The sequence below is a fragment of the Balaenoptera borealis genome (assembly GCF_965194805.1).
Source record: "Balaenoptera borealis genome assembly, chromosome: 19".
Lineage (NCBI taxonomy): Eukaryota > Metazoa > Chordata > Mammalia > Artiodactyla > Balaenopteridae > Balaenoptera > Balaenoptera borealis.
This window is the reverse complement of record NC_138878.1, coordinates 17,972,416-17,999,770: the sequence shown is the minus strand read 5'-3', so window position 1 is coordinate 17,999,770 and position 27,355 is coordinate 17,972,416. Positions and strand designations below refer to the sequence as shown.

Here is a 27,355-nt window from a genome sequence, read left to right as displayed (position 1 = left end):
AAGGAATGTCAGAGGGCCTCAAGTACCAGCAGAGATCCACAGATAACCTTGAGCTTCAGGATACCTGTAGTTGCTCTTCATTGCAGAGCCTCCTACTGCCACAGACATCGTCCCATACCCTTTTTTCTCATGGTTCTTCCCTGTTCATTTCTGTGGTTAATCTCCCAACAAGACCAGCTCTACTCTGTAATTGTACTTTACCAGAAGCATCTTTCACCTGCAGAGTTTATTGACGGTTCCGAATAGGTTTCTACAGTTCCTCCCTTTGTCTTTTGCACTGCTGGTTTGTACAGCACAGTGTTTGGTTTTGGACCTCATACCTAGTGTCTCTTTATCCCAGAATTTCTGGGCTGGTGAAGGCCACACAGTCATATTTGTTCCCTCCCAGAAGTTCTGCCTGTTGGCCATCGGCAAAAATTGACCAGCAGAGTCTACTGCTATTTTCAAGGCTTTTTGCCAAAATCTCTCCCAGCCAATAAGCCTTTGACCCTATTAACCTTCTTTGTGTGCTTTTTCCCCCAATTCTGACTGAATTTGTTTAATTTTCTAGGCATTGGGCCAACTTAGGCAATAGGGGGCTTGAATAAGTTCAGCAGGAAAGCGTGTCGTCCTTGACACTCTGCCACGTACCAGTACATTCCCCACATTTTCACTTAGGATTTCAGTCACTTGGCAAATAAGGCATTTTGTCCTGAAGATCAGGCATTTACCCACAGACTTCTAAATTTAAACATTTGGTGCTAGAGAAAGAGAATGTGCTTGTAACCTGCATTTCTTGGAGGAAGGCAGACGGGGTACATTTTGTGCCTTGGCAATGGGGGAGGGGTAGCAAGAACTCTTTGGTTGCCTATAGGTGTGGGCGGCAGAATAGCCCCAAACTGTGGTTAGTTGTGCCTTACAAATCACTTAGCTTCTCTCTATTTCTATAAAATGAGGGTAATATCTCTTATTTAATGAAGCCTAAATGGAATAATGGAGAATTTTTAAACTGTGATGTACAGTATAAAAATCAACTGTGATTATGTAGTAGAATGTAAGTTACAGAGCACGATTACAGGCATTATCTCAATCCTTGTGATCCTTGGGAGTGCTTTAGAGACTACACAAGGAAACAGGTTCAGTGTGGTCATGGTCCCAGGTCACACACTTAGGAGATCTGAGACTCAAAACCATATTATCAGGCTCCTCGTCAGTGTTCTTTCTATAGTAGTTCCCTCTCCTTTTATGTGATAATGGCATTAGGGAGAAGGTAAGGGAGTTAAGAATGACCTGTTGGGTTTGGAACAGCTGGGAATTAAATTAAATCCCAAAACCTGGCCTTATGCTTTTCGTAGTAAATAGGACCTCACGGTGCTTCAAGAACTTCATACACACAGACACGCATGCACACATTCCACCACTCTTCAGGGGTCCATCTCAGTCTTAGTGTCCTGCTTTATCCTTGTGTAGTAGGTAGAGGGAACATTTGTTTCATTTTCAACTTAGAACACCATTTGTGGGTTTTTTTTTATATAACTGGCATACTGTGGAGTTGCCTGTAAGAATTCAAAACTCAATATTCTGATATCTAAAGCTGATAGAAAAAAGTAATGTCCAGTCCACATAAAATACGAATAATAGTATTTAGGTTGATTTGCTTATTCTGCATCAATACCAGTTTACTCTGTTAACACTGATAACAAAAATTCCAGTGAAAGCATTTTTTAAATGGGCTTTTAACGATGAAAATAAATACGTAACTAGACTTCATAGAATATGTGATTATTTGTGTGTTATTTTTTCTTCCACCACTCTTCTCCTTGCCCCACTACCTCTTCTTCCTGATTTCGTGAGAAGAAAATGCTGAGCCAGACCTGGATGACAATGAGGATGAGGAGGAGCCTGCCGTGGAGATTGAACCCGAGCCAGAGCCTCAGCCTGTGACCCCAGCCCCACCACCTGCCAAGAAGCGGAGAGGACGCCCCCCTGGCAGAACCAACCAGCCCAAACAGACCCAGCGTAAGTTGACTATCTCAGCACAGTAGGCTGGCGTCCTCTCCTAACACGTGGGGAAGCCAGACAGGTCCTTATTCTTTGGGTAGATGGGAACTGAGCCATGAGAACAAATTAAGGTCACACTGGGAACAAACTCTCAGGAAGCGATTTTTTGGTTTTTACTGAGGAACATCTCTAGAGACCTGTTAGGTTTCAGGAAGAGAAAGTCCAGAGTAGAAGGGTGCTTATGTTCTACAAGGTGGGTACTGTTAATGTGGGAGGGTTTTACAAAACAACGAGAGTCATAGTCAGCTGGCAAAATTGATGTGGTAATGAATGTAAAACAGCCAAATTTTAAAAGATAGAGGGAAAAAGCAATTTCTGAGCTGACACTGTCCCTCCTAAGAAATCCAGGCCTGTGGATTCTATTGGTGGCTTCCTGGTTTATGAGAGGACACAGAGGAGGTGTCCGCCCTCCACGTCACACCACGTAGCAGTCCTGTACTGGACGTGGCCCTTGTGACAGCAGGCTCTGCAGGGTCTCAGGTCTCTGTTCTATTCATGAATCTCCTAAAAGCTGGCAGGTTTTTTTCTTTCTTTAACAAATACAGGGTTGCATCTATTTTTTTAATATGCTCCCTGAGCCCCGTGTCCAGATGTCTTATTTCAGAGGGGTGGTTGACTCTAAAGATCCCGGGAACTATTTTGCCTACACACATTTGAGTGAGTGAACTGGCGGGAGGGCCCTGGGTGTTGGGAGAACTTCAGACTCAAAAATGTCAGGTTCTTTGCTATAGGTGGGTCATCTCTAAAACGGACCTACATCCCACACTCTGTGAAGTATTCCTAGTCCCGCACCATCTGCATTTTTTGCCTGTCTCACACACACTATTATGAAGCCCAAATTTATGACATAAAGGAAAACTAAGTTTTTTAATATGTAATTTGGGAGGCATATGAAGAGGAGTGTCAACATTTTGTTGTTTGATAGTATCTAGAGTAGTGGGGCTTTGTGTATGGCCGCACTTCAGGTTATTAGGTCTTTTTGATTGACTTTCTCTGTATCGAATCTAAGGCTTTCCTGTGTTGCTGACATTCATTTAGTGTCGAGTCTGAAAAGACCCTTGCAATCCTTGGGGGCTTTAATGGAGCATTTGTTTTGTTCACGCTCTTCTTTGCCAGCAACAGCCATTATTCAGGTCGAAGACCAGAATACAGGTGCAATTGAGAACATTATAGTTGAAGTCAAAAAAGAGCCAGACGCAGAGCCCGCGGAGGGGGAGGAAGAGGAGCCCCAGCCAGCCGCCACAGACGCCCCCAACGGAGACCTCACGCCCGAGATGATCCTCAGCATGATGGACCGGTGATGGCGGGGCCTTGCTCGTTGCCAGGACTGCTCTGGGCTGTGTTTAAACGGCCCGCATCTTAATTTTTCTCCCTTCTTTCTTCTTTTGGCTTTGGGAAAAGCATCATTTTACCAAACATACTGAGAACTAAAACTTCAAGGATGATGTTAGAAAAATGTGATTTAACTAGAACTTGCTGTTTGATGTTAGCAAATCATGGAATGTTCTGAGTCCCTGAGGGTTTACTGTGAAGTGCTGAGGACAGTGTTGACGCCTAACTGGTTTTCTTAGATGGAAACAGAGACATTGAACCCTCTCTCTTGCTATGGTAAACCACTCCAGAAACCACCACTGGGTTTCCCAGAGTTCTATGGTCTTCTTCCCAGGAGAGTTTTTAATTGTAAATGCAGACTTGGGAAGGACTTAGACTTTTAAACTGGTTTTTGCTTTTGCTTTGCCCTGACTCTCTTTGCTTGGAGTCAGCTGCACACCAGTAGTATGGCATGCTACGATTGGTTTCTGTCCTGAAGACTTTGCCTCTTTCTTGGCAAAGTTTCTGGTATGGTCAAGCTTGTAAATAACTTTTTTTACATTTTAATCTTTTCCATTAATTAAGAGGTTGAAAAGAAGTGCAGTGTAAGAAAACCCAGCATTTTAATTACTTGCAAATTAAGTTTCCACAGACTGTAGTATGTAAATGTTGACAAGGAATTGGATCACAGTCATGTAGCAGAATGGCACCCAGACTGCTGCCCGCTAGTGACGGACACCCACATGGAAGATCATGATTTTCCAGCCCATGGAGCCAGCATTTGAACCTTGTACAATTAACTTTGTTATGATTTCCCATCTACATTTTCTTTGTTTGTAGCTGAGTTTTGTGTTTTATAAATCCTCTGTTAAAGCAGAAGGGTGATTATGAGTGGGTCACAGCAGCTCTTAAAAGCTGGGCCAGAAAATTTCACTAGGTCAGTAATTTAAACTTCGGATCTTCAAAAAATAATAATGTGAAGCAAAACCAACTAAAAAGTGATTCTTGCACATGAACTGTCACACGTTTAAAATGTGTTTTTTAGAGAGCCTCAGTCTTGCTGATTTCAAACACTTTTTTCTTCTGTGTATTGCTTTTAAGAGAGCCATCAGTTAGCTATCAGACTCTAGGTTGATGCATTTTGTACTTAGCTGTACTGTGTGATATTTTTCATTATTTTAGGACGCCAACATGAGACCTGTAATAAAATATGTAATGGGGTTGAAAGCTGGGGAGGAGGATCTACTGCTGTACAGCTAATAAATCATAACGGATTAACAAGTGCTCCAAACACTCCGACTTGTGTGATTCCTGCCTAACGAGGGGCCCAGAGGGGTCTATGTGCGTAGCCTCAGGCAGTGCAGGCCTCCTCGCCTTTCAGACGCAAGCTATGTTTCCAGGATGACCGCTTCCTCTCTAGCAAATGAGCGATGATCTTGGCAGGTGATGGAATATTGAGTGCATCCTGCTGCAAGTTTCAGTGCCCCAAAGGTGGTATGTGAGTAGAGAGGTGAGTGTATACAGCTGCCAGCCCCATGATCCAACTGAAGAGCCGGTTGCCTGTGGTTGAGCAGGTGGGCCACAGAGCTTTGAGGAGAAGGGGCTGATGGAAATCTTTGGCCTCGAGATCTCAGCTCAAGGAGAGCTGGGATCAAAATACATCGAGCTCTGCCAAGTGCAGGGGAACAGAGAGAAGCTGGGCCCAGTCTGCCCTAGAGAGGTTCATTTGAAAGGGAGACAGATGTGCCACCACCAGGCTGAGAGTCCTAGATAGCACAGCTGCTTGTTAGCACCTAGGAAGCAGGATGGAAAGGGAGTGTGTCAGGAAGTTTATGCATTAGTGAAATACCTTCTTGCTGCTGTTGGCCATTTCTGGGTAGATTCCTTTGGCAAGCCCCTTTTCGGTGAAGCTTTGGCCACTAATTATAGGTTTTTTGGTTTTTTGGTTTAAAAAAAAATTTTTTTTATTGAAGTATTTATAGTGGGTTAATTACTGCTGTACAGTGAAGTTGATTAAGTTATATATACGTTCTTTTTTTTTAAATACTACTTTCCATTATGGTTTGTCATAGGATTTTTTATTTTAATTTTTATTTATTTATTTGGTTGCACCAGGTCTATAGTTGTGGCAGGCGGGCTCCTTAGTTGTGGCATGCGAACTCTCTGTTGCAGCATGCATGTGGGATCTAGTTCCCAGACCAGGGATCAAACCTGGGCCCCCTGCATTGGGAGCACAGAGTCTTATCCACTGCACTGCCAGGGAAGACCCCGTCATAGGATATTAAATATAGTTCTCTGTGTTATACAGTAGGACCTTGTTGTTTATCCATTCTATACATAAAAGCTTACATCAGCTAACCTCAACCTCCCACTCCATCCGTCCCCCATCCCCCCTCCCACTTGGCAACCACCACCACCAGTCTGTTCTCTATGTCCGTGATTCTGTTTCTGTTTCATAGATAAGTGCATTCGTGTCATATTTTAGATTCCACATATAAGTGATATCATATGATATTTGTCTTTCTGACCTACTTAGTATGATAATCTCTAGTTGCATCCATGTTGCTGCAAATGGCATTATTTCGTTCTTTTTTATGGCTGAGTAGTATTCCACTGTATATACGTACCACATCTTCTTTATCCATTCATCTGTCGATGGACATTTAGGTGGTTTCCGTGTCTCGGCTGTTGCAAATAGTGCTGTATGAACATAGGGGTGCATGTATCTTTTTGAATTATGGCTTAGTTTTCTGAGGAACCTCCATACTGTTTTCCATAGTGGCTGCACCAACTTACATTCCCATCAACGGTGTAGGAGGGTTCCCTTTTCTCCACACCCTCTCCAGCATGTTATTTGTAGACTTTATAATGATGGCCATTCTGACTGGTGTGAGGTGGTACCTCATTGTAGTTTTGGTTTGCATATCTCTAATAATTAGTGATGTTGATCATCTTTTCATGTGCATATGGTCATCTGTGTTTCTTCTTTGGAGAAATGTCTATTTAGGTCTTCTGCCCATTTTTAGATTTGGTTGTTTGTTTTTCTTTGTTGTATGAACTGTTCGTATATTTTGGAAATTAAGCCCTTGTCATTCACATCATTTGCAGGTATTTTCTCCCATTCCATAGGTTGTCTTTTCGGTTTTTTTATGGTTTCCTTTGCTATGCCAAAGCTTGTAAGTTTGATTAAGTCCCATTTGTTTATTTTTGTTTTTATTTCTATTGCCTTGGGAGACTGACCTAAGAACATTGGTACGATTTGTGTCAGAGAATGTTTTGCCTGTGTTCCCTTCTAGGAGTTTTATGGTGTCATGTCTTATGTTTAAGTCTTTAAGCCATTTGAGTTTATTTTTGTGTATGGCGAGAGAGTGTGTTCTGACTTCATTGATTTACATGCAGCTGTCCAACTTTCCCAGCACCACTTGCTGAAGAGACTGTCTTTTTCCCATTATATATTCTTGCCTCCTTTGTCAAAGATTAATTGACTGAAGGTTTGGGTTTATTTCTGGGCTCTCTACTCTGTTCCATTGATCTGTATGTCTGTTTTTATGCCAATTTTGATTACTATAGCTTTGTAGTATTGTCTGAAGTCTTGGAGGGTTATGCCTCCTGCTTTGTTCTTTTTCTTCAGGATCGCTTTGGCAATTCTGGGTCTTTTATGGTTCCACATGAATTTTAGGATTATTTGTTCTAGTTCTGTGAAAAATATGGGTAACTTGATAGGGGTCTCATTAAAACTGTAGATTGCTTTGGGTAGTATGGCCATTTTAACATTATTAATTCTTCCAATCCAAGAGCATGGGGTATCTTTCCATTTCTTTGAATCATCTTCAGTTTCCTTTATTAATGTTTTATAGTTCTCAGCCTGTAAGTCTTTCACCTCCTTGGTGAGATTTATTCCTAAGTATTTTATTTTTTGGATTGCGATTTTTTTTTTTTAATTTATTTTTATTTTTTGGCTGTGTTGGGTCTTCGTTTCTGTGCAAGGGCTTTCTCCAGTTGCGGCGAGCAGGGGCCACTCTTCATCGCGGTGCGCGTGCCTCTCACTGTCAGGGCCTCTCTTGTTGCGGAGCACAGGCTCCAGACACGCAGGCTCAGCAGTTGTGGCTCACGGGCCCAGTTGCTCCGCAGCATGTGGGATCTTCCCAGACCAGGGCTCGAACCCATGTCCCCTGCATTGGCAGGGAGATTCTCAACCACTGCGCCAGCAGGGAAGCCCGTATTGCGATTTTAAAAGGTTTTTTTTTTTTTTTTACATTCCCTTTGTGATATTTCCTTGTTGGTGTAAAGAAGTGTAACCAGTATGTTAATCTTGTATCTTGCTACCTTGCTGAATTCATTTATCGGTTCTGGTAGTTTTTGTGTGGAGTCTTTAGGGGTTTCTATATATAGTATATCATCTGCATATAATGACAGTTTTACCTCTTCCCTTCCAATTTGGATACTTTTTTTTTTAATTTATTTTTGGCTGCGTTGGGTCTTCGTTGCTGCACACAGGCTTTCTCTAGTTGAGGAAAGTGGGGGCTACTCTTTGTTGCAGTGCGTGGGCTTCTCGTTAGGCGCGTGGGCTTCAGTAGTTGTGGTACACGGGCTCAGTAGTTGTGGCATGCGGGCTTAGCTGCTCCGTGGCATGTGGAATCTTCCCGGACCAGGGCTCGAACCCGTGTCCCCTGCATGGGCAGGCGGCTTCTTTTAACCACTGCACCACCAGGGAAGTCCCCCAATTTGGATACCTTTTATTTCTTTTTCTTGTTTGCTATGGCTAGGACTTCCAATTCTGTGTTGAATAGAAGAGGTGAGAGTGGGCATCCTTGTCTTCTTCCAGATTTTAGTGGGAAAGCTTTCAGCTTTTCACCATTGAGTATTATATTGGCTGTGGGTTTGTCATGAATAGCTTTTATTATCTCGAGATAATTATAGGGTTTTTTCTTTTTTAAAAATTTATTTATTTATGGCTGCGTTGGGTCCTTGTTTCTGTGCGAGGGCTTTCTCTCTAGTTGCGGCAAGCGGGGGCCACTCTTCATCGCGGTGCGCGGGCCTCTCACTATCGCGGCCTCTCTTGTTGCGGAGCACAGGCTCCAGACGCACAGGCTCAGCAATTGTGGCTCACGGGCCTAGTTGCTCCGCGGCACGTGGGATCCTCCCAGATCAGGGCCCGAACCCGTGTCCCCTGCATTTGCAGGCAGACTCTCAACCACTGCGCCACCAGGGAAGCCCCAATTATAGGGTTTTTTAACCAGAATTCCAACTTATCAGTTTTCGGTGAAAAGTAAGTAACAGTGGACGAGCTGTGTGAAGGCTTCAGCTGGTTTGTGGTGTCCATGCAGTCGGGTCTCCCAGAAAAATTGGTATCGTCAGGGGCCTCAGGACTGTGAACCAGGCAATCAGCAACTTGGACTGAATGTTAGTGGCCCGAGGCTGTCAGGGCATTTGGTCTCTATCCCAGGCATGGGCTAACCCCACTGCCACCAGGAACCAGAGCACCCCCTACCAGAGTTGTTTCAGTGGCCACATAGCTTTTTAAAAATTTTAAGTATAGGGTATTCCCTGGTGGTCCAGTGGTTGGGACTCTGCGCTTCCACTGCAGGGGGCCCGGGTTCAATCCCTGGTCGGGGAACTAGGATCCTGCAAGCCACACAGCCGCCCCACCCCCACCCCCAAAACAATTTTTTTTAAGTATAACAGAAAATCTCTTCATAGAACAGCAAGCAGTTTATCTTCAGCATAACTTTTCTGTTCTAATTGTATATATTCAAATTGTTTACAAGTAGGTTGGTTTTGGTTGGGGAGGGGGCAAGAAAAGTGACATTGTGATGCAGCTAAGGCCGGAAGGAGATTCCTCCATTGGCACAGCCCCATGATACATCCTGTGTGACTCCATTAAATGTGAAACCTTCACACTCTTACTCCACACGGGAGAACTTTTGACGGGAGCCTCATGGCAGTCCTGGGAGCTGCAGCCTGGCCTGTCACCCTGTGCTAATGGAGCAGGCGGGGCTTATTCCTCATTATGAGCTTTTAGCATTTCCTGAGCGCCCACGGAGTGTCATGCTGTCTAGAACACAGAGACAGTCTTGAACAAGTTGAAGGCCTCTCTCGCTCTCATGAGTCACTCACTTGTGGGAGCTGAGTCCCACGTGTTCACTTGGTCTCTGATAGCAGTTATGCTTGTTTTGTCACCGCCATCCTGACGGCCAGCAGTTATGGAGATGTGTGGCTAGCCTGGCACCCCGTCCTAATCTCCAGGCTGATCCTGGTTTCCTCCTCCGCAGCCCCCTGCTTGTCCTCACAGCACTCACTAGACAGGGGCTGATGCCACCAGTGCAGCTGTTGGTCTCAAGACGCCCTCCACCTGGGAGCAACTCGAACCCTTTGGCACTTATTCCCTCTTGTATTTCTCATTCTTGTCATTCGAAACAAAAATCCCAGTGAGGGGGGTTTTCTATCCTTCTGTTCTGGAGTCTTAAGGTTGCCGTGGTAAGACTTGGCAAATATGAGTGTTCCCTGAGTTCCAGGCACTGTTGTGAGCACCTCTCTAAACATGTAATCCTTACACTTCAAGGTAAGTTAATAGCTCCAGCTTACAAAACAGGAACTGGATGCCCAGAAAGATTAAGTGACTTATTCAGTGTCAAATAGCCAGTAAGAGGTGGAGTCAGGACTTGAATTCAGGCAGTGTGCCTTCAGAACCTTCATTCTTGGCCACTTGGCCATACTGTGTGTGAGAGCTGCTGAGCTCGCACCCTAGAAGCAGTTGGTGGGTTCTGTGTGGTCTCTTGTGAGAGTCTTAACCTGAACTCTCTCTCAAGTTGGGAGGCAGCAGAGCAGGACATTCTCTCGCCTCTCTTGGCAGGAACTCAGCACCCTCTCCGGCTGAGTCCTGCCCTGTCAGCCCTGGGCTAGCACACCTGGGCCTGCTGCTTTAGGGAAGGGGGCTTCCTCCAAGTTGTTACTATTCAGTTTCTACTTTGTCCTAATCTATGGTGGACCTCAGCAAAGGGAGATGAGATTTTGTGGGGGTTGGTGGTAGTCAGATGACTGGAAAATGCTCCCACTGTCTCCAGGCCTCAAGGTGAGGAGGGGTAGCTGGAGATGGGAAAGAAACCAAGAGACTCTGCCCAGTGTCTCTCACCTCCTCTCAGGTTGTTTCACCTCTGCCTGGCTGAGCTGTGGGCAGGGCAGAGGGCTGTTCCTTATCTCATAGAGTTTAATTAGACTAATGGAAGAAAAAAATTGAATCCCCTCCTGTGAACCCTCCAGAATCTAGGTCCCTGGTCTTTTTTTTTTTTTTTTAATATTTATTTTATTTATTTATTTTGTTGCACCGGGTCTTAGTTGCAGCAGGTGGGCTCCTTGGTTGAGGCATGCACGTGGGATCTAGTTCCCTGACCAGGGGTCGCACCCAGGCCCGCTGCATTGGGAGCACAGAGTCTTAACCACTGCACCACCAGAGAAGTCCCTAGGTCCCTGATCTTTTATAGGGTATCATGCATCCCATGACCTGATGGCCTCCTAGGCCTCTCTCCTAGTGGTTCCCCCCTCCCCAAACTCTCTCCAGCTCAGGGAGAATGCAGACATGAGAGGACCCCCCCACATACATTGCCTTTGCTCATGAGTCACTCCACCCCTCCCTGCAGCCCTTGGGGCTGGCTGCCCCCTGATGGTACACCCCCATCTTCTGGCCCTGACCCAGCTTGAGCTTGATGAAAGCTAAGGAACCTCTGCCACAGAGAAGGGCGTGGGGGCCCATCTGGTGTTTTTTCCACCCTGTCAACAGTTTGTGACTCTCCGATGGGGTGAGGGACTCCAGGTTAGAAGCAACAGATAGGGTTCTCCAGGTTTAGGAGAGATCCGATGCTCCTTTCTGAACAGACGCCCCTTGCGTCCTGCGTGCTGTCCACCTTCCCCGCTGGGCTTTGGAGGGGACGGACCGAGGCGGGCCGCAGAGATCCCCGAGCGGGCAGTGCCCCCTGGTGCTCGCGGCGGGGATATGGCGCGGGGTGGAAGTAGTGGGGTAGGAACCGAAAGAGGCACGCGATACGCGAGACCCTCCCGGCCACACCTCTCCCTTCCCTCCCCAGGTCTGCCCTAACGGAGTAGCTCCTGAGCGAAGGCGCGGGCGGGCAGCTGGGATCTGCCCCCCTCCTACACCGTCGTACCCGCGCGACTTCTCCCAGCCCGCGGAGGCCGGGCAGGGAGGAGCCGGGCCGGGGGCGGCCTGGCAGGAAGCGGCGCTTACCTTCCGCTGCAGGAGGAGCAGGTGGCTGCAGCGCGCGCCGAGGCCCCAGGCTTCCTGTGCTCGCCCGCCGCTACCGTTTCTCTTCGGAGCTCCTTGGGCCACCCGGCCGCCGGGCCGGCCGCATGGCCCAGACCCCCGACGGCATATCCTGCGAGCTGCGAGGTAAGTGCTGGCCCTTGTCGCCTTCTTGGCTGGGAGGAAGCAGAGCAGCCCCAGAAAGCAGAGGCCCACCCAGCACCTCGTGGCACCGGGCAAGCGGTTCCCTCTGCTCCTCGGGAGGGCTTGGCGGCCCAAATCCACTCCACTCCTTCCTCGCTGGCCCACAGATGAGCCCAGGCCCCCTAGCCCGGTACAGACCGTGAGCATGAATTGACCTCCATGGGAGGACCAGTTGCCCAGCAGGCTGCCCTTCCACAGGCGAGATCACCAGGTTCCTGTGGCCCAAGGAGGCAGAGCTGCTGCTGAAAACCTGGCTGCCAGAGCGGGAGGGTGCTGAGCAAGGTCATGTCCTGGTATGGCGGGGGCAGAGGCTGGGAGGGCCACTGGGGCCCCGACAGAAAGAGGCTCTTGCCCTGCCCAGGGTGTCAGACACTCTCTCCCCTCAGGCACTGCTCCGATGGAGAGCCTACCTGCTCCACACCTGCCTTCCCCTGAGGGTGAGTCCCAGGGCCCAGCTGCCACCCCTTGCCCTCGAGCAACTTCCTTGATGAGGGCTGCATCTGTGGTGGTGTCCTTGCGGGCTCTGCCCTTCCAACAGCACTGGGCTCCCGGCAGCAGGCAGGACTGGAGTGTAGTCAGGTCCAGCTCTGAGATCCAGGCTGCACAAAGGACTGGGCTCCCAAGAGGGTGGGGCTTGGGCCTTGGTCCAGGCTGACCCAGGCGCTCTGCAGGTGGACTGCACGTTCAGCTACCTGGAGGTCCAGGCCATGGCGCTGCAGGAGACACCCCCTCAGGTGAGACCCCTAGTGCCCCACCAGGGCCTGCAGTCTGGTCTTCCCCTCCCTCCAACCTGCCCCACACTTGGAGCCCAGCCCCTGCCCCACCCACCCACCCTAGGTCATCTTTGAGCTGGAGTCCCTGCCTGAACTGGTCCTGGAATTTCCTGGTGTGGCTGCCCTGGAACAGCTGGCCCAGCACATCGCTGCTGCCATCAGGAAGGTCTTCCCTTGCTCAACCCTTGGGTGAGGCCCAGCAACTGAGGGGGCTGGGGGTGAAGGAGGGCAGCGAGGGGTGCCCTGGATGGCACAGTGGGTGACCTCACTCCCAGGGCCTAGAAGTCCCTTGCCCCCTTCTCCATGTCCCTCCTCAGGAAGCTATTCCGGAGGCCCACGCCCCCCTCCATGCTGGCTCGGCTGGAGAGAAGCAGCCCCTCAGAGGCCACCTCGCCCAGCAGCCCCTGTGGTAAGGGCCAAGGTGGGGCCGCACAGGGCTTCCAGCCTACCCCCTCCTGCATCCTGACCCCTGGATTTGGAGGTCTCACAAACTGAACAGAGCCACTCAAGGCACAGCCACTACCCAGCTTCGGGCTGATCTTCCTCCATCTCTGACCTTTTGTCTCTCTCTTTCCCCCACCCCTGCCCCATCACACACCTGGCACCAACACAGGTGGCTTTTCGGAGACATATGAGGCTCTGTGTGACTACAATGGCTTCCCTTTCCGAGAGGAGATTCAGTGGGTGAGAGTAGGGCCCTCTCTGGGGGCTCTGGAGACATCTGATCCCCCGTGTGCTTTGAATCCCTCCCTATGCCTTGTGTCCCAAGTAAGTTGGAGGTACTTTCTTCCCACCCAGGATGTGGACACCATCTACCATCGTCAGGGCTGCCGCCATTTCAGCCTAGGCGACTTCAGCCATCTGGGAAGTCGGTGAGTGGCCTGCAAGGTCTGTGAAGAGAGGAAGATCCCATGACCCACATTCCTGGGCCTTAGCCTCTCCATGGAGGGGGGATGCTAGGCCTAGGATCTGGCTGGAGGGCCCTGAGCTCTGCCCCTGCCCTTTCTTCCATCCAGGGACCTGGCCTTGAGTGTGGCCGCCCTGTCTTACAACCTGTGGTTCCGGTGCCTCTCCTGCGTGGACATGAAGCTGGTGAGAGCATAGGGGTGGTGGCGGGGGGTGGGGGGGCGGCATGGCCGGGGGGCCAGGGTGCAGCCCACTGAGCGCCCCCCACCTTCTGGTTCTCAGAGCCTTGAGGTCTTGGAACAGATTCTGCACATGATGAGTCAGTCATCCCACCTGGAGGAGCTGGTGCTGGAGACCTGTGGCCTGAGGGGGTAGGGGGGACAGGGTAGGGATTGGGGAGGGGAGTCTGGGGGCTTGGGATGGAGAGACTAGTGGCCTGGGGAGGAGTTGGGAATCCAGGGTCAGAGCCTCACACCTGGGGTCTGGTCCCCAGAGACTTTGTCCGGCGACTGGCCCAGGCCCTGGCAGGGCACACGAGTTCCGGGTTGCGGGAGCTCAGCCTGGCGGGGAACGTGCTGGATGACCGAGGTACAGCTGAGCCTGGGAAACCCCCGGGGGCTGGCGCTGGAGGAGGTGAGACCCACATGGCTGCCCCCGTCCCCCAGGCGTGGCTGCACTCAGCAGACACCTAGAGCATCATCCTGGAGCCCTGAGGAGACTCACCCTCGCGCAGACTGGGTTGACGCCGCGAGGTAGGCTGGCTGAGGATGGCTGGGGGAGGTGGAGCTGGGAGGTGGGGCAGCCTGATTGTGAGCCCCCTCCTCCACCACCAGGAATGAGGGCTCTGGGCCGGGCGCTGGCTTCCAATGCAGCCTTTGACTCTGCCCTAACCCACTTGGACCTTTCCGGGAATCCCGGGGCACTGGGGGCCTCGGAGGACAATGGGGTGAGTGGCCATCCTTAGGGCGGTGATTGGGGGCGCCGCCGGCAGTGGAGTGTCAGGAAGCTTTTGGTGGGGTGATCCCTGACTCACTCCCTCCCATCTCCATCCTCCCACCAGGGCCTCTATAGTTTCCTGAGCCGTCCTAATGTTCTGACGTTCCTGAATCTCGCAGGCACTGACACCGCCCTGGACACTGTGAGGGGGTGGTCAGTGGGGGGGATGATTTGTCGGGCTGGCCGGGCCTAAGGCCCAAGGGTCGACTGGAGGGCAGGGCGGGAAGGGGCTCAGTCCCCCGGCCAGTGTAGCCCACACGCTCCTCCCGCAGCTCTTCGCCTCGCTGTCCCGCGGCTGCTGCGCCAGCCTCACCCACCTCGACGCTTCGAGGAACGTGTTCTCCCGCACGTAAGGGGGGCGGGGCGGGGCGGGGCGGGGGTGGGACTCTGCCGGGAGCCGCCTCCCCGCGCCAGGAAGCCCACTGCTCCCGCTCCCCCGCCCCAGGAAGTCCAGGGCTGCGCCTGACGCGCTGCAGCTCTTCCTCAGCCGCGCCGCGACGCTTCGGCACCTGTGCCTGGCGGGCTGCAAGCTGCCGCCGGACGCGCTCAGGTCAGTGTCCCTGCCCACGGCCAGGCCCCCGTCTGTGCGGCCACCACCCAGGCCTGGCCTCCAGCACCTCACCCCGCTCGTATCGCACCCATGACCCTCCTGGCATCCTGGCCCTTCCTTCTTGCTATTCGCGCTCTAGGGCCCCTGTTCCCAGCTCCCGCCACCCCCTGTGACATTCCCTCCCAGGGCGCTTTTGGAAGGCCTTGCGCTCAACACGCACATGGACGACCTGCACCTGGACCTCAGCGCTTGTGAGGTGAGCGCCCGGCCCGGAGATGAGAGCGGGCAGTGGACCCACACGTCGGCTGTGGGGCTGGGGCTGCGAGGCGGAAGCGCTGGGCCGTTGCTGGCCTGATCCTCCCCACCTGTGGCCTGTTGGCCTGAGCGCGTTCCACCTTCCACCTTCAGCTGCGCTCCGCTGGCGCTCAGGTGATTCAAGACTTAGTGTGCGACGCTGGCGCAGTGAGCTCCCTGGATCTGGCGGATAATGGTGAGGCCGCCCAGAAACCCATCCTCCCACCATCCACCAAATTCCCACCCCTCCCACTCCCGCAGCCTCGCCTTGTGCCTGACCTGAGCCACCCCCAGGCTTCGGCTCAGACATGGTGACTCTGGTGCTGGCCATCGGGAGGAGTCGGTCCCTGCGACACGTGGCGCTTGGAAGGAACTTCAACGTCCGGTGCAAGTGAGCCCCCATCTCACTCCTGGGCCTCCCAACAGCACCCCACCACCCGGGTCTCCCGCCAACCGCTGCCCCTGCCCACAGGGAGACCCTGGACGACGTCCTGCACCGGATTGTTCAGCTCATGCAGGATGACGACTGTGTGAGTTCGCGGAACCATGCGGGATCCTCAGGCAATGGACCCCTGTGACCCCTCCTACTCCTGCTCCCTGACCTGCCTTGCTTGCTGACCCCTGACTCCAACCACAAATGGCTTTCTCTTAACCCCAGCCCCTGCAGTCCCTGTCCGTGGCTGAGTCGCGACTGAAACTGGGCGCCAGCGTCCTGCTCCGGGCCCTGGGCGCCAATCCTAACCTGACAGCCCTGGATATCAGCGGCAACGCCATGGGGGACACCGGCGCCAAGATGCTGGCCAAGGCGCTTCGGGTCAACACGAGGCTCCGGTGGGCGGGGTCAGAGGGGTGGGACCAATGGGGGAGGAGGGCGTGTATGGAGGGGCTTACTGGGCTAAGGGGCAGAGCTGAACGAAGCGGAGCAAGTGGAGCGCAGGGGTGCTCCAGACGAATGGAAAGGCAAGCGGGGTTGGGTGGGGCCTTGCAGAGCTCCGCCCCCGACTGAACCCTGGCTCGGCCCAGGTCTGTGGTCTGGGACCGGAACCACACGTCTGCTGTGGGCCTGCTGGACGTGGCACAGGCCCTGGAGCAGAACCGCAGCCTGAAGGCCATGCCTCTGCCACTGAACGATGTGGCCCAGGCGCAGCGCAGCCGCCCTGAACTGACAGCACGTGCCGTGTACCAGGTGGGGGTTCCCTCTGTTCCCAGCCCTCCTCTGTGCCTTGGCCCCACCCCCCACCACTTCTCAGTATCTCTTGTGCCCAGATCCAAGCCTGTCTCCTGCGGAACAACCGCGCAGACCATGCTTCTACTGACTGCACCTCCCGCTCGAAGCCACTAGGTCTGGGGTCAGACCCCTCCGAACAGGTCAGAATCCCCTCTCTCGACGCTGAGCACACCGAAGGTAGGGGATGGGGAGAGCTGTGGCAGCTGAGAGCCTCCGTAAGTCTGAGGCTCTGACCTTCCTGGGGCCATGGTGCCTGAATCCTACTGTCCCAGACAAGTCCCTTTCCTTGATCTGCAGAGGAGCCAAAGGCTCTTGAAATAGTTCCCCCAAATAACATTCTTAGTTGCTTTTTTAAAGCATTTTTTTTCCTTTCTTTTAATTTTGAACTAATTTTAAACTTACAGAAAAATTACAAGACTAGCACACAGAACTTTTTTTGTCCTGAGCTATTTAAGAGTATGTTGCTAGCAATATGCCCTGTCACCTATGCAAATACTTTACGGTGTGTATTTCCTACAAACCTTTTATTTTTATTTTTATTTTTTTATTTTCTGGCTGCTCTGCACAGCTTGTGGGATCTTAGTTCCCAGACCAGGGATTGACCCCGGGCCTGCTGCAGTGGAAGTGTGGAGTCCTAACCACTGGACTGCAGGGAATTCCCTTAAAGCATTTAAATAGGCTCCCCTGTTAAAGACAGGAGGTATTTAAAAATCTTCAGTCATTTCTCTGCACCCCCAACTGTAGCCCCACCTGTGACTTCCCATTCACGGGGCTTCCCTTCCCTCTCCACTGACCTTTGTTGTGGCCAAACCCAGTGACCCTTTTTCTGGCTTCATCTCCCTCCAGTACCTTGTCTTGGTGAGATGTTCCCCATCCGTCCATTCCCAATTCCCACTTCTCTCCCAAGCTCCAGAGCCCAGGCATCATGACCCAGACATCCTGCAGGGGCTTCACATTCTATGTCTTCAGGTGATCTCATCATCTCCCACATATCTCTCTTCTCTCTACCCTGGAGCCCAATCTCGCTGGTGCCCACACCCACCAAGTGCTGTGGACAGAGCTTCAGTCCATGTCTCTCTTGGCCACACCGAAGCCCCCACAGACCTCCTTGGTTCTGCCTCTTGACCGACTCTCTCAAACACACCACTCTTTACTCCCACCCCAACTATCCTTTTCTCCCCCTGGTCCTTCCTCCATGGCTCCTCACTCCCATTTCTCTTCATCCCTCAATCTGTCCTCTAGCTGGATGATGAACAGACTGAGCTTCTAAAACACCGACATGACTAACAGCTCTTTTCCTTCCTATTCTGGACACTTAGGAAGTATATATAAAGTCCCTACAATGAACTAAAGGAGACATTGCTTTCCCTCCTTGAACAGATAGGGTCCCTAAGTGGCTGTCCTGATGGTCTCGGTTTCAGGACCTCACTCACCCTGTTGGAGACCTTGGGAAGGAGGCAGTCAGGGGATGGGGAGGGGACCAGGCTGAGACTGATTCCTCTTGCCCTCCAGGAAGTGAATGAACTGTGTCAGTCGGTGCAGGAGCACGTGGAGTTGCTGGGCTGTGGGGCTGGGCCCCAGGGTGAAGCTGCTGTGCACCAGGCCGAGGAGGCCATCCAAAATGCCAACTTCTCTCTCAGTGTGAGCACCCCCTCCCACTACGAGGACCCTTCCCCTCTTAGGTGTCAATTTGCAACTCCTTTTCTCCTTGGCCTCCAGATTCTCCCCATTCTACATGAGGCTGGGAGCTCCCCAAGCCACCAATGGCAGCTGCGGCAGAAGCTGGAGGGCCTCCTGGGACAGGTGGGCGAGGTCTGCCGCCGGGACATTCAGGTGAGATAGTGCCCTTGCCCCAGCCCCACCTCCATATTCAGGCTTGACCCCCATCCATAGGCTTGCCTGTGATATCCCCTGAGTCAATGTTCTGTGAGGGTTGGAGCCTCAAGCCAATTGGTCTGGGCCCCAGCCACACCCTCACTGTGCTCTGACCTTTGCCCAGGACTTCACTCAGACCACACTGGACACCACAAGGAGCCTCTGCCCACAGATGCTGCAGGGACCCAGGTGGAGGGAGCAGCTAGAGGGGGTCCTGGGAGGCTCAAGGGGTCTCCCAGAGCTGCTCCCAGAGTACCTGCTGCAAGATGCCTTCACGAGGCTCAGGTAGGCTGGATAGGGCTGGGCTGGGCTGGGTAGAGACAGCACACTAACCCTTGCCCTCTGTTGCCGTCAGGGACATGCGCCTGTCAGTCACAGGGACCTTGGCAGAGAGCATTGTGGCTCAGGCTGTGGCGGGTCTGAGTGCAGCCCGGGATCGGCTGGTGAGCAGGAACTGTGTGCTTACACACACACACATACACACACACATACAGACAGACCTACATACACACACATGCATACACACACATACACACACACACACACACACACACACACACACAGTGACGTGGCCACTGCCTTGCAGGGGTTCTGTAATGTCTTCTGGGGTTAGATAGCCCAGGGGTATTTCAGGGTTCCCTTTGCACTGATATGACTATGGCTGAGGCCCTGCCTGTCCATCTTTGGGGTGCCTGGTATTGCAGGTGGAGAGTCTGGCTCAACAGGCAACAGAGGCAATGCCCCCTGTCATACGGGCACTAGATGGAGGCGAGCCCAGCCCCCCTGGGCCTGGGGAATTGGAAGGTCTTTTCTTCCCTGAGGAGAAGGAAAAGGAGAATGAAGAGGAGCAGAAGGTAGGTGGTCCTAGAACTCTGGGCCTAGAACCCTAGATCTTCCCATCTTGTTCTGGAGTGTGGAAGGAGGGGAGGCAGCTCCCAGCCACCCCAGGCTGAGTTTGTGTCTTCCCCACCAGGATGACAGTCCTCCACAGAAGTGGCCTGAATCCAACCGCTGTCTTCACCTGGTCCCCTCCACTCACAGTAAGTCAGGGCCCGGGGGAAGAGAGCTACTCAGGTTGGGCTGAAGTTCCATTAGACCTGGACACCTAGACACATACATTCACCCGTCCCGGGAACTCCCTGACCCTTGAGTGGGCTTGGCCAGGACCCCCGTGCAACGTGCAAAGTTGGGGTCCGCTGTGGTCAGTTAGCACAGGGTGGGACCTGAGCAGACCAGGGCCCCGACACAGTCTCCTCTCACCTCGTTACCTCCCCGCCCCCCTCACCCCTTCCCTACTGCCAGGATGCGCATGCTTGGCGGCGCCGCGCGCCGCTCGGGACCGCGCTCAGCACCACGGACAGCGGCGGCGGGGGAGCGGGCAGCGTAGCTGGGCCCCTCCCCGCGCCCTGGGCGGGTCCCCCGCCGCCCTAGCGCCGCCGCTGCCACCTCCCTGGGCTTGGCGCTCGGTGCTCTTGTGGTGCTCTCCCGTCAGGTGCTGCTGAGGAACCAGAGCCGGAGCCCGAGCTGGCGGCTCCGGGGGAAGATGCAGAGCCGCAGGCGGGGCCATCCGCTCGTGGCTCTCCGAGCCCCGCCGCCCCTGGGCCCCCGGCCGGCCCGTTGCCTCGCATGGACTTGCCACCCGCCGGGCAGCCCCTGCGCCATCCGACCCGGGCCCGGCCGCGGCCACGACGCCAGCACCACCACCGCCCGCCGCCGGGGGGCCCCCAGGTGAGCGCCCTACCCCCCACTCCAGAGCTCGTGGAATTGGGGGTCACGAGTGGCCCGTTCGCACCTTATGGGTGATGGCCTGCAGGGAGGTGGGTGCCAAGACCACCTGGTCATACTGCCGAGTTCTGGCTTCTTCCTGGCCAACGCCCCCAACCCCATGCTCATGCGGGGTCACGAGTGTGTGGAGAGTGTGTGGATTTCGTTGAGGGAGCGCTTGGGTGTAAGACTCTGCCTCAGGTTGGCCGCTGCATCGGTAGATGTGCGAGAGGGGGTGTCTGTCTTACCCTCCCTCCCCCCGGGGTTAATGAAAGATGCTGGGCCCCTGCCTGTGGGGACAGTCCTGCGTTTACTGCACGTCCAGTGCGGGTGTATGTGTGGGCTGGGTACTGGCGCGGGCAGTGGGCACGGGGCCAGAGGCGGGGAGGAGCCGGCTTGAGGCCCCCCAGAGGGTCTGACGCAGCAGCAGGCGCCGCTGAGCCGGCAGCAGGCTGGGTGGGGTGGGGTGGAAGGTACTGCAGGGAACTGTTTGGAGCAGAGGGGGTGGCAAGTGGGAACGTGTGACCCAGCGGGTGCGTGGGCTCTAGCCCGCTGGTGACCAGGTGGTTCAGGGTGTTTAGGATACTCTGTGGGACAAGCATGGGCGTGAACTGGGTATGTCCAGGGCCAACTGCAGGCGAGGGGGGTACGTGAAACCAGCATCTCTGCCCACCATCTGGGCAGTGGGAGAGCTTGTGTCAGCAGCCCTATAGGGTCACTGCAGCTCCCAAGTCCTGGAGTTGCCCAGAGCCTGCCGTTGGACAAGGAAGGTGGAGAGCAGTCACAGTTGCACTCAGCCCAGAGCCTTAACCCTGTGGTGTTCCTCAGGTGCCCCCGGCCCTGCCGCAGGAAGGGAATGGGCTCAGTGCCCGTGTGGACGAGGGCGTGGAGGAATTCTTCTCCAAAAGGCTGATCCATCAGGATCGCCTGTGAGTAAGGGGCAATTGCAAGGGGTGGGAGAGGGTAGAATGCTCCATGGGCCTTCCCACTTACTGCTGGCTGTCCCCACAGCTGGACCCCCGAGGAGGACCCGGCAGCCGAGGGGGGTACCACCCCTGTCCCCCGTACACTTCGAAAGAAGCTGGGCACTCTCTTTGCCTTCAAGAAGCCTCGTTCAACACGTGGGTCACGGCCTGATCTAGAGACCAGCCCTGGGGCAGCTCCCCGCTCTCGAAAAACCACACTTGGGGACTTGCTTCGGCCACCAGCCCGTCCTGGCCGTGGTGAGGAGGCTGGTGGGGCTGAGGGGGGCACCAGCAGCCCCGACCCCACCCGCAGGAGTCGGCCTCGATACACTCGGGAAAGCAAGGCCTACTCCATGATACTGCTACCTGCTGAGGAGGAGGAGACAACATTGGGTGCCAGACCTGACAAGGTAAGGCCTGGTGACAGGGAGCGAAGGCTCTGCAGGAACAGTGAGGGCCGTGGGCTCTCTCCCCACTCGGGTATCTCTGTTCCCAGCAGCAGCCCCCGGAGCGGGGAGACACAGAGCTGGCCCCAACCTTTGAACAGCGAGTACAAGTGATGCTGCAGAGGATCGGCATGAGCAGAGGCAGCGGGAGTGCCGAAGGCAAGAGGAAGCAAGTGAGCTGGGAAGGGACACACGTGGGAAGTCAGGAGGCAGGTGACACGTAGCTCGTTTTATGTGGGTGATTTATGTGACCAGGAGGAGACTCATGACACACAGCCAGGTCTGTCGATTCTTTCCCTCCCCACAAAAGTCATCAGAGTCAACCTTTCTTCTCTCTTGGCTTCTACCCTGACCCAGGCCACTGATACCTCCTCCTTGAAGCGGATGGTCCTTTCTCTGCAGATCTAACAGAAATCTGGCTTTGCCATCTGCATTTGAAATAGCAAATCCTCCAGGGGCTTCCTCTCAAGACATTGCCCTGACTCCTAATCCTGCCTCAAGGCCCAGTGGGGTCTCAGCCCTGGTCACTGCTTTCACCTCACTGCTCTCAACCCCGGTTCATCTCAGAGCCTCTACACAGGTTCCTCTGTCTGGAACTCCTCCCTGCCCCACTTCCAGCCTCTCATCCCCACCCATGGGCTACACCAGGTCCCTCTTCATCCATCCCTGTATTTCCCTGTGGGCCTTCCTTGACTCTCTTCCATGGCCACCCTGCTGATGCCACTCTCTGATCACAGTTCCTAAGGAGAACCACCACCCTACGGACTATCCCTTTAATAACTTCAGGAAAATAAGAAACACAAATGAAGTGAAACTCAGCTTGAATTTAGAAACATTAAGGTATAGAAAGTGAATCACAGAATTAAGAAATTACTGTGTGTGTCTGTGCTTGCATATGCTTGTGTGTGTTAACTGTCCACCATCACAGACTGAGCTCCAAGAGGACCAGGACTGGGTTTGCCATGTTCTTGCCCAGCCCACGGTGGGCATTTAGTGGCAGTTATAACAAGAATGAATAAAAGGACAAGGCTAGCATGAGGGTGGGACAGGATCAAGCTTGACTTCCCTATTTCCTACAGAGCAAAGATGGAGAGATCAAGAAGGCTGGCTCAGATGGTAAGTGGGACCCTGGGCTATGGCAGTACATTTTTGGGGAGGAAGAGATAGATAGATAGTCCCCAAGGGGTTTGCTCTCCCTGGCAGAAGAGTGGGAATAGCCATGTTTTTCTTCCCCTCACTAAGCCTAAGCCCCCAGCCCCGCCTTTGCAGGTGACATTATGGACAGTTCCACAGAGGCCCCTCCCATCTCGATCAAGTCCCGCACCCACTCTGTGTCTGCTGGTGAGTGAGGGCCACTGTGTATGTTGGGGGTCATGCAGGGACAGGCTGGAGGGGATCAGACCATTGGTCAGGTTCACCTCCGACGCCTGGCCCAGGTCTCGGCTGACACCTTTCTCCCTGCAGACCCTTCATGCAGACCTGGTCCAGGGGGCCAGGGGCCCGAGTCTGCCACCTGGAAGACACTAGGGCAGCAGCTGAATGCAGAGCTCAGGGGCCGTGGTTGGGGTCAACAGGATGGTCCAGGCCCCCCCTCCCCTTGTCCCAGCCCAAGCCCCCGAAGAGCCAGCCCCTCCCCAGACAGCCTGGGCCTCCCAGAGGATTCCTGCTTAGGCTCCAGGAATGAAGGTAAGCAGGTACCCTAGCCCCCACCCAATACTGGGCTAGGGCCTGGAGGAGTCCCTGCTGGGAACTCAGCTCCTCTGGGGACCCTGAAGGTGGGAGGCAAGGGCTGGAGCGGGGGCAGCTGTTGGGACCATACCCTGATACCCTGGCCTCCCCCAGATGGCCAGCTGAGGCCGAGGCCTCTCTTGGTGGGGCGACGAGCAGTGTCTGTGCATGAGGACCAGCTCCAGGCCCCTGTTGGTGAGGGGAGACACCTCCATATGTGCTTGAGTGCAGGAGATGGGGGAGGGTGGGCTCCCTTCGAGGCTCTGGTCCTCGGAGGGGGCCACCAGTGGCGTGAGGGGTTGAGAAATCAGGGAGCCAGAGGCCAGGAGCAAGGGTCTGCGAAGCCCTTCCTACTAGCCCTGGCTCTACCTCCACAAGAGCAACCTCTGCCAGGGGTGGGAGGATGCCGGGGAAGGGGGAGGCTCTGAAGGCAAGTGTGCGTGGGGGTCAAGGACAGGCAGCAAGCCCTTAGCAACCCTCCCCAAGTCTTTCTGTATCCCTCAGAACGGCCCCTGCGGCTGCAGCGCTCCCCTGTCCTCAAGCGCAGGCCAAAGCTTGAGACACCTCCATCTCCAAGCATAGGTAAAGGGGGCTGGAGCCAGTTGGGTGGGCGGCAGGACTGCTCAGTCGACAGTCCTGACCCTTTCTCTCTTCCCCTCTCCCTGTGCAGGATCTGGCCTCGGAGCCGAGCCTCTACCCCCACAGTCTACAGAGCCCTCGGACCCTGAGCGGAGCCCATCATCCCCAGCCACAGACCAAAGAGGCAGCGGCCCCAACCCCTGACCTTCTCCTTTCCTGCCGCATGAGATTATTTTATTAAAAAACTTAAAGGAAGCTGGCGTGGAGCCCTGTTTGTTTATCCACCCCCAGGCACGGACCTGTGCACGCATCCTCCCACGTGCTCACATGACCCCTCACACCTGGGTTAGTTCAGCCTCCGGCTGTGGCTCCATCAGAAAGTGCAAGGCCCAGGCCACAAGCTGGGGAGGGAGCCTGGGAAGAGAACCATGGTTGTAGGCCAATGGAGACTGGGACAGGTAACCAAGAGACTGGGGGCACCCCCAGGCACTCACCTGGCAGCTTGGACCTGGGCACACAGGGAGGGGCAGGGTGGCTCGTACTCATATTGGAAAGCAGAACCGTCACGATGCCTCTTTCGGGGGTCCTGAAGGGGGGGGTATGGTGTCTGGAGAGGGACCAAAAAGGCCCCTAACCTCATCCAAGGCTACTCCCAGCCCAGCCCCATTCTACCCTCCAGTTGTAAGGGGTGCTATGCTCACCCAGACAGAGCTGGACTCCAGGGCTCCCTTGGTGGTTCTTGTCCTTGGAGAGTGCTGCCCGGTCTTGGGGGGTAACCCTAGCTCCTTGAACTCCAGACTAGGTCTCTGGGTCATGGTTACATGGGCCTGGTGTAGACTGGGGACATGGCTAAGGGGTGACAGACTTGGGGTGCAGCTCAGGGGTGGGGAGTTGGGTACATGGCTGAGGTGTGGGGAACTGGGGGGCACGGGGCCATGGGCTGAGCAGATGGCTGACAGGGGCTGGGAGCTGGCCTTCTGCGCTGGGTCTGGAGCAGCCAAGGGCAAGGCAGGCAGAAGGCTGATACTGGCACCACTTTCCTCTGACAGCATGTGGCTGGGTAGGGCAGGGGTTCCTGAGGAGGAAGCGGACTCACCATGGGCACAGACCTCTCAGCTCAGACTAGCTGAATGACCTGTGAACATAGGCCTGCAGGAACTGTGTTCACCCCCCCACCCAGCTGTGCACCCTTTCACAGCATCCTGTGTAGCCCAGGCATCTAAATGATAGACAGCACCAAGAATATGGGGCCTGAACACCAGCTTACCTGAGGAACTGGGTGAGGAAGGAGGAGAGGAGATGAGAGTCAGCGATAGGTCCTGTAGAGCTGGGTGTGGTGGGGGTAGCTCAGGGCCTGGCGGTCAGGGGAGGCTTATCAGCACGGAGGGCACTGGGCACGCAGGCACTCCCCTCTTGACCTCTCCAGTCCTCCTTACCCTGTGCCCTCTGACCTGGGCCCAGAGAGCTCAGGATTTGCTGGTCATTCTCAGAGATGTGCAGCCATAGGCTGGGGACAGAGTACACAGCTTCTCCCTGTAGGATGAGAACATTCAGTTTGGCCCTTGCCCAACTCCCCACTCCGACATGTCCCAAGAGAAGCCCCAGACTGACCGTGGCTCTGCAGCGTGAGGTTGCCCAGCGGGTGAGGGGGGTTGCTGTGCAAGGTCCTGCCAGCATCAGACAGCTCTCAGCCAGGCTCACTAGCGCCCCCCGATGCTCCTGGTCCTCCTCTACCTCATCCAGAAGTTGGGACAGTGAAAGGCCTAGGGACAGAGGAACGGGGGATGGGCTGAAGCTCAAAGAAGAGGAACGGGAGTGGGGGGGAGAAGGGCTTATTAAGGAAGCAGGGGGGTGATGGCTGGAGAGATCACTCTACAGGGAGTTAGGGCAACTGGCCAACCCCTATAAGTACCTGCACTGGGGGAGGTGGACTCTGAAAGGTGCTCCCTAGAGAAACAGAGAGGACAAGCCTGAGGAAAAATCCTGAAGCCTATCTGATAACACAGATTTGCCATTCCCTGACCGAACCACACCTGACCCAAGAGCCCAACACCAAACTCACTCCAAGCAGTCATAGAGCTTTTTCCGCACATCCGGGTCCTGGTTGCTGGGAAAGAGAAGTAGTAGGCAGTCAATATAACTAGGAGCCCAAGGCCTACGCCAACGCCAGCCAGGCTTGGGTGGGGAGTACAGCTGGAGGGTGGAGGCACCACTTACCAACCAGTCACCCGTTCCCGGGGCTGCTCCGTGGGCAGCAGGCTGAAGCGGTCCACCTGGAGGTAGAACTCCGCGGGCTGGAGGAGTGAGTTCAGGGACCGGGTCTCAGGAGTTGTCAGGAAGTCGGGCCCAGTAACCCACCCAAGCCAGCCTCACCACTCACCGTGCCTCCCTCGGCGACTTGGACGCGGACCCCGCAGTTCTGCAGTAGCAGCAGCCGGCCTTCTGCCCCTCGAAAGCCGAACTCCTTCTCCTCCCTGCAGCGAGCGCGATCCTCACTAACGCGCTTGCCTGAACACTGCCCCGCCCGCCTGGGACCCGCCCGCCTGAAACCCGTCCACTTCGGGCTCAAGGCTCGTGCTCTCCCACCGGATTCCAATCTTCCCAGGCTCCGCGGAGCCTCTCTCACCAGTCCGAGGCGTTCAGAGCCTCCCGCGTCACCAAGCATCGGATACTGTGGGTCCCGTCGGACACAAGTAGCGTGGCCCCTTCAGACGTGTCAGGAGCGCGGGACGGGCCCGGGGCCTCGGCCTCCTGCAGTACCTGACAACGACGACCTGCGTCAAACCCACCGCCCGGGGCTCAGCACTGGTCTCCAGGCCCTGAGAAGCGGGTGGGGACTCACCTTGAGCAGCTGCCCCGCCCGCGGGCTTGAGAGTGCCTCTGACCCTAGAACCAGCTCTCGAATCCAAGGCCGCAGGACCAGACTCCCCAAGCCTGCCATGCCCGCCGCGGTAGCCAGCCGAGCACCTCTGGCCCGCGTTTTCCGCGGGCGCCGCGGCCCCGCCCCTCCTCGGAAGAGGAAACGTAGGGCGGCTGGGCGGGACCTGAGGTCGAGGTCCCGCCCATGAGCGTGCCCGCGCGTGCGCACGAGCGCGTCCTATTCGGGAACTTGTCTGCAGACCCGTGTTGGTTCAACTGTATGCTGTCCTGCTTACTCTTCCCCGAGCATCTCTCCCAAGCAGCGGCCGGGCGTTTGCGCCGTTCTTCAAGACTGCTGTGGCACTGGGCAGGAAGGGGCCAAGGGCTGGCTCCGATGGAGTGGGGGGGATCTGGGGCCTGAGGCTGCAGCCAAGGGTGGTCCGAGTGGGTGGCTCAAAGCCACTTCAACGCCTGTGACCCCAAGGAGTTCAGCAATGATTTGTTGTGACTCAGTTTCCTCATCTACAAAATGCGCAGTCTTGTTAGGCCAGTAGAAATAACAGTACATAGCATTCACGCTTCC

The 27,355-nt window shown here is 54.6% G+C and overlaps 3 protein-coding genes across 26 annotated transcripts in view; 2 read left to right on the top strand and 1 right to left on the bottom strand.

Annotated features, from left to right (window-relative positions):
- The window catches only part of CTCF (CCCTC-binding factor), a 49,565-nt gene extending 44,921 nt beyond the window's left edge, over positions 1-4,644 (top strand). For 3 of the 4 annotated variants that reach the window (XM_082368923.1, XM_082368921.1, XM_082368920.1), the window contains 2 exons: positions 1,837-1,998; positions 3,157-4,644. In XM_082368923.1, coding sequence (XP_082225049.1) covers positions 1,837-1,998; positions 3,157-3,341 — 347 coding nt within the window. In that variant the 3' untranslated portion in view covers positions 3,342-4,644. The remainder of the gene's footprint in view (positions 1-1,836; positions 1,999-3,156) is intronic. The other variant, XM_082368922.1, reaches the window with a different exon arrangement.
- Positions 4,645-4,748: 104 nt separating this feature from the next.
- On the top strand, positions 4,749-24,168 carry CARMIL2 (capping protein regulator and myosin 1 linker 2). Of its 19 annotated transcripts, XM_082368819.1 has the most exons (39): positions 4,749-11,752; positions 12,008-12,102; positions 12,196-12,246; positions 12,481-12,543; positions 12,647-12,771; positions 12,900-12,991; positions 13,196-13,266; positions 13,381-13,454; positions 13,599-13,674; positions 13,771-13,859; positions 13,982-14,076; positions 14,154-14,240; positions 14,322-14,434; positions 14,549-14,626; positions 14,757-14,833; positions 14,930-15,034; positions 15,221-15,290; positions 15,443-15,524; positions 15,623-15,719; positions 15,801-15,858; positions 15,987-16,159; positions 16,352-16,514; positions 16,595-16,696; positions 18,069-18,197; positions 18,276-18,389; positions 18,556-18,716; positions 18,787-18,874; positions 19,136-19,285; positions 19,405-19,471; positions 19,924-20,159; positions 21,024-21,124; positions 21,207-21,570; positions 21,657-21,779; positions 22,686-22,722; positions 22,876-22,947; positions 23,071-23,292; positions 23,449-23,529; positions 23,839-23,916; positions 24,005-24,168. In XM_082368819.1, the coding sequence occupies exons 1-39, from the start codon at positions 11,713-11,715 to the stop codon at positions 24,115-24,117; spliced, it is 4,212 nt and encodes a 1,403-aa protein (XP_082224945.1). In that variant the 5' UTR covers positions 4,749-11,712; the 3' UTR covers positions 24,118-24,168. The 19 variants fall into 19 exon arrangements, 16 of the variants coding, with proteins under 16 accessions (XP_082224945.1, XP_082224946.1, XP_082224942.1 ...); XM_082368820.1 differs by lacking the exon at positions 23,449-23,529; XM_082368816.1 differs by having other exon boundaries at positions 12,008-12,246.
- ACD (ACD shelterin complex subunit and telomerase recruitment factor) lies at positions 24,126-26,974 on the bottom strand. Of its 3 annotated transcripts, none has more exons than XM_082369007.1 (12): positions 26,756-26,974; positions 26,540-26,673; positions 26,294-26,387; positions 26,131-26,207; positions 25,976-26,020; positions 25,826-25,860; positions 25,525-25,676; positions 25,350-25,446; positions 25,181-25,267; positions 24,615-24,988; positions 24,408-24,499; positions 24,126-24,327 (listed from the first exon to the last, which is right to left on the bottom strand). In XM_082369007.1, the coding sequence occupies exons 1-12, from the start codon at positions 26,852-26,854 to the stop codon at positions 24,249-24,251; spliced, it is 1,365 nt and encodes a 454-aa protein (XP_082225133.1). In that variant the 5' UTR covers positions 26,855-26,974; the 3' UTR covers positions 24,126-24,248. The 3 variants fall into 3 exon arrangements, with proteins under 3 accessions (XP_082225133.1, XP_082225135.1, XP_082225134.1); XM_082369009.1 differs by having other exon boundaries at positions 25,365-25,446; XM_082369008.1 differs by lacking the exons at positions 25,976-26,020; positions 26,131-26,207; positions 26,294-26,387.
- Between the last annotated feature and the right edge of the window lie 381 nt (positions 26,975-27,355).

Coding starts and splice junctions, on each gene's coding strand:
- ACD (XM_082369007.1), bottom strand. CDS start 26,854: ATGGCAGGCTTGGGGAGTCTGGTCCTGCGGCCTTGGATTCGAGAGCTG. Junction 26,388..26,539: donor GCTCTGAACGCCTCGGACTG/GTGAGAGAGGCT, acceptor CGCTCGCTGCAG/GGAGGAGAAGGAGTTCGGCT. Junction 24,500..24,614: donor TGGAGTCCAGCTCTGTCTGG/GTGAGCATAGCA, acceptor CCCCCCCTTCAG/GACCCCCGAAAGAGGCATCG.
- CARMIL2 (XM_082368815.1), top strand. CDS start 11,713: ATGGCCCAGACCCCCGACGGCATATCCTGCGAGCTGCGAG. Junction 14,435..14,548: donor GGGCCTCGGAGGACAATGGG/GTGAGTGGCCAT, acceptor TCCTCCCACCAG/GGCCTCTATAGTTTCCTGAG. Junction 18,875..19,135: donor GTGCAGCCCGGGATCGGCTG/GTGAGCAGGAAC, acceptor CTGGTATTGCAG/GTGGAGAGTCTGGCTCAACA.